Source organism: Mus pahari, chromosome 1 (assembly GCF_900095145.1).
Source record: "Mus pahari chromosome 1, PAHARI_EIJ_v1.1, whole genome shotgun sequence".
Classification (NCBI taxonomy): domain Eukaryota; kingdom Metazoa; phylum Chordata; class Mammalia; order Rodentia; family Muridae; genus Mus; species Mus pahari.
The window spans coordinates 110,160,839-110,169,474 of NC_034590.1; the positions used below are offsets into that span (position 1 = coordinate 110,160,839).

Consider the following 8,636-nt stretch of genomic DNA (forward strand, 5'->3'; position numbering starts at 1 on the left):
ACCCAAGGAGCTGAAGGGAGCTGCAACCCTGTAGGTGCAACAACAATATGAACCAGCACCCCCTAGCTCATGTCTCTAGCTGCATATGTAGCAGAAGATTGCCTATTCGGCCATCATTGGGAAGAGAGGCCCCTTGGTCTTGCAAACTATATATGCCCCAGTTCAGGGGAACGCCAGGGCCAAGAAGTGGGAGTGGGTGGGTAGGGGAGCAGGGCGGGGGGAGGATAGAGGGAACTTTCAGGATAGCATTTGAAATATAAAGAAAATATCTAATAAAAAAAAAAGTCCCCAGAGTTCTATCCTGGTCTCTGGAAGGTCCAAGGCCCCAGTGCCTCACAAACCTGGGCCCACTCCCTTAAAGTGTCTGTCTGCTGCCCCTCCCACACACCCCCACACTCCTGGAGTGCTCTCATTTTGATTGTCAGGAGACAGATGGAGCCCATAGGCCCTGCCTTCTGTACTCTCACAGAACTGAGCACTGGGCAAGTATACTGAGAACTAAGGGCAGGCCATTCAATCCCCTGAGCAATTAAATCAGATAGATGAATCACCATTTATTAGAACTCTAACCCCTTTAGAAGAGAGATGAGGCTGTTACAAGTGAAAAATTATTTCACTGCCTATGGGACTAAAGATGAGGACTTCACAGAATCAAAATGACATCTGTGAAGAATGGAGAGAAGACTGTCTTTCTTGTGGAATGCAGGACCTTTGGAAAGCTAGGGTTAAGCCTCTGAGTTACACCCAGTTATCCCACACAGACTTCAGAAAGATGAGGTCTCCATTGTTTCCTTAGATTACAGGAGGCTTGAAGGGAAAGACACTAAGGCAGGACTGGAACCATAGTGGAAAGTCATTTGAGTTGTCTTTCATGTCAGTAATTACCGTATCAAGATAGGCAAGCACCAAACCCATCCACTCAAAGACATGCCCAAGCTGTTTATCTCTTCCATGGGTCTCTCAGTTCTAAAATTGATCATTATAATAGTTATATATTTCAATGTAACACAAACCCAAAATAAGTGTACGTCATAGGACCCTAAGCATAACATAAAAAAAAGAGGTTAAAATTTTACAACCACTGAAGACTCAGAAATCAAGTTTATATACTATCTCTCTCATAATTAATGTTTCAGCAATAATTATAAGCTTTAATGAAAATGAGAAAATGATTACTAGAGATATCTGCTTACCTGGTACAACACTGTCAACATGCTACCTGGGGCCTCCAGTAGTCTAATGCCCATGCCAGAACAATTCACTCACACATGCACAATTCTATACCTCTCTCCTTCTCCTCTGTATGCCCATCCCCACCTCTCTCTCTCTCTCTCTCTCTCTCTCTCTCTCTCTCTCTCTCTCTCTCTCTCTCTCTCTCTCTCTCTTTCACACACACACAATCTAATCAGAATATTATAAAATCTTGGAAATAAACTAAAGCTAATGGCAAACACAGAAGTGGATGGTCACAGTCAGCTATTGGATGGAACACAGGTCCCCCAATGGAGGAGCTAGAGAAAGTACCCAAGGTGTTGTTGTAAGGGGCTGCAACCCTGTAGGTGCAACAACAATATGAACTAACCAGTACCCCCTGAGCTCGAGTCTCTAGCTGCATATGTAGCAGAAGATGGCCTAATCGGCCATCATTGGGAAGAGAGGCCCCTTGGTCTTGNAAACTTTATATGACCCAGCACAGGGGAAGGCCAGGGCCAAGTAGTGGGAGTGGGTGGGTAGGGGAGCAGGGGCAGGGAGGGAGGGTATAGGGAACTTTTGGGATAGTATTTGAAATGTAAATAAAGAAAATCATAATAAATAAAATAAATAAAAATTTAAAAAATTAAACTAAGGCTAAAAGCTCTACAGAATTAGTCAAACAAGATACATTACTTTAAGTGCAAGTTATAGGTTTTTGCTACCATGAAGAGGAAGTTTGAACTTTAAAAAAAAAAATGTATCTTGACAGAATAAAAAGGGAAAAATGCATCTTTTTCTGGTTGTTTCTGGTGCACATCTTTAATCCCAGCACTTGGGAGGTGGAGGCAGGCAGATCTCTGTGAGTTCAAGGCCAGCGTGATCTATAGAGTGAGCTCCAAGACAACCAGTGCTACATAGAGAAACCCTGGAGAAAAAGAAAACAAAATATCTTTTTCAGACAGGAGTCACCTTCAGTATTTATACCTGTGAGCACCCCTGATTACCACTAATGCTATACAACTCTAATAAGTTAAAGACTGCCACACATCCTCTCTATATTGAATCTTTCCAATAATTCTTTTACATTCACCAAGATCTGAAGTTTGAAAAAGGTGTTGCTCTACATTAGTGAGCTGGAGTGAGCTGGCTGGCTGGCAAAGGCATCTGCCACCAACTTGAGAACTTGAGTTTGAGTTTGATCCCTGGGACCGATGTGGATGAAGAAGAACTGAGTCCTCCAAGTTGTCCTCTCATACACACACACACACACACAGAGATATATATATACACACACATACATACACACATTAACACATACATACATACATACACACACATACACACACACATAAGCAGGCACGCACACACACACATACACATAAAGAGAGATAATTACATTTGTTAAAAAAAAACTCCAATGTGAACATTTTTACTATTTTCTAAGGTGTATATTTTGGACAAGGGTCACCCACATTCATTACATGTATAATATATTCACCATGAATTATTTATTAAACAATGTTTGATATCTGAATAAAACTGTTGCCACAGGACAGGAGAAATGACTAAACAGTTGGCAGTCAGCAACCAAATAGCAGCTGATAGCTGTGTGCAATCCAGTCCCAAGAGATTTGACACCCTCTTCTGGCCTCCACAGCATATCTATCAGGCACACATGTAATGTACAGACATGTGTACAAACAAAACATCCATACACATAAATAAAATTAATTGAAAAAGCAAAAAACCTCACCATGCAGGCTGAGGAGATGGCTCAATGGAGACAGCAGATGCTATTCAAACATAAGAACCCAAAACCAGAACCCCTCCCCCACACCTAAAACTGGGCATGTGCCAGGCATGGTGGCACATGCCTTCAATTCCAGAACTAGGGAGGCAGAGGCAGGTGGACCTCTGTGATTCAAGGTCAACCTGGTCTACATGATAAGTCCTAGGACACCCAGAGTTACAGAAAACCTGTCTCAATAAATAAATAAATAAATAAATAAATAAATAAATAGAAACAAGTGTATAACGCTCCTGGTCTACATGGTGAGTCCTAGGACACCCAGAGTTACAGAAAACCTGTCTCAATGAATAAATAAATAAATAAATAAATAAATAAATAAATAGAAACAAGTGTACAACTCTAGCTCCGGAGGTGTAGACAATTAATATTATGAAGGCATGCTGGTCCCAATCAGTGAACTCCAGGTTCATTGAGAAAGCTTGTCTCAGAACTTGTGAGATGCCTGCCACCATGCCAAATGACCTAAGTCCAATCGCTGGGACCAACAAGGTAGAAAGAACTGACTCCTGCAAGTCGTCCTCTAACTCTGAGCACAGACGTGTGTGCTCACACAAATAAATAAGTATATAAATAAGCTATTTATTTAAGACAGGGCTGGAGAGTTGGCTTAGTGGGTAAGAACACACTCACTCTTGCAGAAGACCTGGGTTTGCTTCCCAGCAACCAACTGGCTCTAAGAACTGCCTATAACTCCACTGCCAGGGGATCTGATACCCTCTTCTGGCTTCTGTGGGCAGTGCATGTGATGCACAGACATTCATACATTATACACATAAAAATACATCCTTTAAAAAAAAATTAAACTTTGTATCAAAAAATAAGGTGAGGTCAGTAAGATGGCTCAGCAGGTAAAAGAACTGTGACCTGGTGTGACCTCCTGAGTCAGATCCCCAAGACTACATGGAAGGATATAACCAACCCCCCAACTATATCACATGCATGCACATACATACACATGAACACACAAAACAACATGCTTAATGTAATTTTTTTTTCTTTTTTGGTTTTTTCGAGACAGGGTTTCTCTGTGTAGCCCTGGCTGTCCTGGAACTCACTCTGTAGACCAGGCTGGCCTCNAACTCAGAAATCCNCCTGCCTCTGCCTCCCGAGTGCAGAGTGGGATTAAAGGAGTATGCCACCACTGCCCGGCACTTAATGTAATCTTTAAAAAAAACAAGAAGGTAGAGCAATGGAGGAATTCAGTATTAACCTCAGACTTCCACACATAGTCACATGTGTTCATACATGTGTTCACACATGTGTTCACACATGTGCACACACACACACACACACACACACAGCTTGCCACAGTCTTTGCATTAGGAACACTTCTCTCCAGTATGAGTTCTGTTGTGATATTTGAGGCCTGACCACCTGGAAAAGGCTTTTCCGCAGGCTTCACACGTGTAGGGCTTCTCTCCGGTGTGAATTCTCTGGTGCAACGTGAGGTGTGAGCAGTGGTTAAAGGCTTTGCTGCACTGATCACATTTGTAGGGTTTCTCTCTAGAATGCACCCTCTGATGCTCTTTCAGACTTGCGTTCATGGCAAAGGCTTTGCCACACTCGTTGCATTTGTAAGGTTTCTCTCCACTGTGAATTCTGTGATGCCTTTTGAGATCCGAGCTTTTGGTAAAAGCTTTGCCACATTCCTTGCACTCATAGGGTTTCTCTCCTGTGTGGGTTCTATGGTGGTAATTGAACGCTGAAAAATTGCGAAAGGCTTTGCCACACTCCTTGCACTCATAGGGCTTCTCTCCAGTATGAACTCGCTGGTGCTCTGTAAGCTTTGCAATCATTGTGAAGGCTTTCTCACACTCCTTACACTTGTAGGGCTTCTCTCCAGTGTGAACTATGCGATGTTGTTTCAGGCTTAACCCACTGTTAAAGGCTTTGCCGCATTCGTTACATTTGAATGGTTTCTCGCCAGTGTGGACGTTTTGGTGTTGAGTAAGCTTTGAAATATCAACAAAGGTTTTCCCACACTGCTTGCACTTGTGGGGCTTAGCTCCAGGATGAACGCTATGGCACCGTCTGCTGGTGGAACACTTGACAAAGGACCTGCCACATTCTCCAGCATAAATTCTCTGGTGTTTAGCAAGATGGGAGCTTTGCTTAAAAGCTAGGCCACAGTCCTCACATTTGTAAGGCTTCTCTCCAGTGTGAATCCTCATATGTTGTCTGAGGTTTGAACTCTTCTTAAAGGTTTTTCCACACTCTTCACAGTCATAAGATTTCTTTCCTGTATGAGTGTTTTGGTGGCGAGCTAGAGCTCTACCACTAGCGAAGGCTTTGCCACACTCTTTACATTCAAAGAGGTTCTCTCCATCATGACTTCTCTGGTGTACATTAAGGCCTGAACAACTGCTAAAAGCTTTACCACACTCTCTACATTTGTAGGCTTTGACTCTCCTATGAGTTTTCTGGTGTTCTAGGAGGTCTGATTTTTGACGAAAAGTCAGGACACATTCCTCACAGTTGTAAACCTCATCTTGAAGGTGGGAACTCTGGAGATCTTTTAAGCTCTGATGAATGACATCCCCACATTTGTTCCCTCTACAAACATTCTCTGGAGAAGAAACACGCTTACCATGGTCTGAACCACGGCTGAAGTTTTTGTGTGTCTCAGTACTTTCGTAAGTTTTCTCTCCAGGAGAGGAATCCTGGGAGTTACTCAGGATACAGCTCTGGCTAACAGTCTGGGAAGTCTCAATACTCACGCTCTCTGCTCCCCTCTCTGCTTCCCGAATCGTTGTGCCTTTTTTTTTATTTAACAGTGAGAGATGAGAAAGCCTTGGTCCACATTCATTGACACTGTGTAGTTTGACACGAGGAGTTGTTTGTTTACGACAAAATGATGGCTTTTTTGTAAAAGAGCTCTCTAACTGATCACATTTAGAAATGTGTTTATATTCTAATCTAGCTACAGAAATATTTGAGGAAGAGTTCAATGCAGTGCTCCTTTTTAAATCGATCACCTTACTGGTCGTGTCGTGGCACTGGCCCCCTTTCAGATGTTGCTGCGTCCCTTTCGGAGGAAAGGTAAGTTTCAAACGTGGCTGGGAATGTTTGCTTACTGAAATGTGGGGCTCTTTGTGAGTCACTGCCACCACCTGAGACCTTTTCTGAGATATTTTCTGTCCTTGATCTCTGTTGGCAGAGACACTTTTCTCTGTACTGTTGTTAGCTGTCACACACGGTCCACTGCACAGTACTTGCTGACTCTCCCTCTTCCTCTCACGCTCCCACTGTTGCCTTAGATGGAAACTGTCAGTGCCACACTTGCTGAGTCTTCTGCTTAACTCTTCTTGGAAGAAACGCTTCATTTCCTTCTTTGATGAGAAGCCTTTGGTACCATGACGGGATACCTCTGCAAGAAATAAAAACGAATGACTGGACGCAGGTGAAAACACTTTGCTCATACACTATACGAGACCACTGCAGACAGAAAAGCCCATTCAAACCCAAGGCATCCATTACCACAGCTAACAACATGCTAACCACATCTACCTGTAAATCTTCCGGAACACCCCAGGTGAACACAGCACTTAGAGAGGTCATGCAGCCGGGATTGTTACTGTGGTAACTACAGCTTTCCAACCCCCAAACAACACTGTGAACTCAGGGAGACAATCTCCACCTCTCTTCCTCATCACACAACTATCATTTTGTGATTAGAGAGCTGTCTATCCACTCTATTAACACTTGTCAAGAAGACAAAATACGGCTAGGCAGTGGGGGTGCACACCTTTGATCCCAGCCACTGGGAGGCAGAGGCAGGCAGACCTCTGAATTTGAGGACAGTCAGGTCCACAAAATGGTGTTCCAGGACAGCCAGGGCTATACAGAAACACACTGTCTTAAAATGAAAATCAAAAAGAGAGAGAAAAAAAACACTTAATTACTTAATATTTAATTATTCACCAAGTTACACAGCAGCACTCCTGACACTATTTAACCTATTAATGTTCTGTAGCCTTTAAATTAATCTAAACCTCCCAACGAGCAAAGTCACCAAATTCCACACGAGATCATACAGGAACTGGTTCTCTCTTTGGTTTATTTCTCTTCATGTAAACCCTATGTGTTACCCATGTTGCTATGACTGAATGAACAGTGATTTCCTGTAATCTCCTGTAATGCCTTTATCCATTTATCCATGGAAAGTCACTTAGACTGATTTATGCAACACTGAACACAGCAGTAAAGCTATTTATTATACATACTGATGTAGCATTCCTTAGCTAAACATTCAGGAGTGAAATTGCTGGATTATGTGGTCATTCTCTGTGTGTGTGTGTGTGTGTGTGTGTGTGTGTGTGTGTGTGTGTAGTAACTTCTATACTATTTCCCACAACTTCACTAATCTACTGTTCACTGGTTTTAAAATGGACAAATCTTGGCTGGGCAGTGGTGGCACACGCCTTTAATCCCAGCACTTGGGAGGCAGAAGCAGGGGGATTTCTGAGTTTGAGGCCAGCCTGGTCTACAAAGTGAATTCCAGAACAGCCAGGAATATACAGAGAAACCCTTTCTTGAAAAACCATTTAAAAAACAAACAAACAAACAAACAAATCTCAGTGAAAATTAACAGCAGACAAAGAGATGGGGAGACTTAGCTCAACTGAAAGCCAAATAAGATTCAAGAAAACTCCCATTTATTAGTTAGCTAAAGAACTCCACCTTTAAAGAAGTGAAATGACCTAAATTAGAATAAAGAAAGCAACAACAAAAAAAAGAAAATGAGAACATGAACAGAAAGGTAACAACTATGAATTGAAGTAGAAATTATATACCTAAAGAATTCAATAAAACTAATGGCTGAGCCAATGACATGCTGGGTAGAGGTCAAAAGACTCCATTAATACTAGAAACCAGCAGGACAGAAGGAGAGAAAAGGTCCTCTGACCTCCACATCCACACAGCACACATGCATGCTCACACATACTTGTACACACATACATATTATATATATACATATACATACATGCACACACGCACACACATAAGTGTAATAGAAAGATTTCTATAAATAACAATGGCTATGAAATTGGAAGTATGAGAACTAGTATGCTATCAAAATTCAAAAACCTCAACATCTCCAACTGGGATTATCAGAAAAAGATTCAAAATGAAGCACATTCTAACCAGAGTTTCAAAAGTCACAAAAAATCCTGAGGCGCACCGGAAGTAATATGCCATCTGCAAGGATGCTCTGGTATGATTATTTTGATATTCAGGCAGAAAATGCAGTCAAGGAGAGCTGGGGATAGAGAGTTAAAAGAACAAAAATAACCAAGAACACTGTAGCCAGCAAACGGCCATCAACAGTGAAGGGGATGTCCTACACTTGACTATTCCAGGGAGTCCTGACCACTAAAGAATAAATTAATGCTCGAAGGTTACACAAATCATAGGAAACCTTAAAGTTCTCTGAGAAAAACAAACACTTATATAAATATAGAATCCTCTAGTTCTCTCAGGATGGTACATAAAACAATTTTAATTCCTTTATAGAATATGAAATAAAAAAATATAACCGGGCTGGTGAGATGGCTCAGTGGGTAAGAGCACCTGACTGCTCTTCCAAAGGTCCAGAGTTCAAATCCCAGCAACCACATGGTGGCTCACAACC

General features: G+C 42.0%; 1 protein-coding gene across 1 annotated transcript in view; it reads right to left on the reverse strand.

The window, feature by feature from the left end:
* Positions 1-4,111: 4,111 nt before the first annotated feature.
* Positions 4,112-8,636, reverse strand: part of LOC110329646 (zinc finger protein 883-like) — a 12,083-nt gene continuing 7,558 nt past the window's right edge. The window contains exon 3 of the mRNA XM_021209406.2: positions 4,112-6,371. Within this exon, the coding sequence (XP_021065065.1) occupies positions 4,324-6,371 (2,048 nt within the window). The 3' untranslated portion in view covers positions 4,112-4,323. The remainder of the gene's footprint in view (positions 6,372-8,636) is intronic.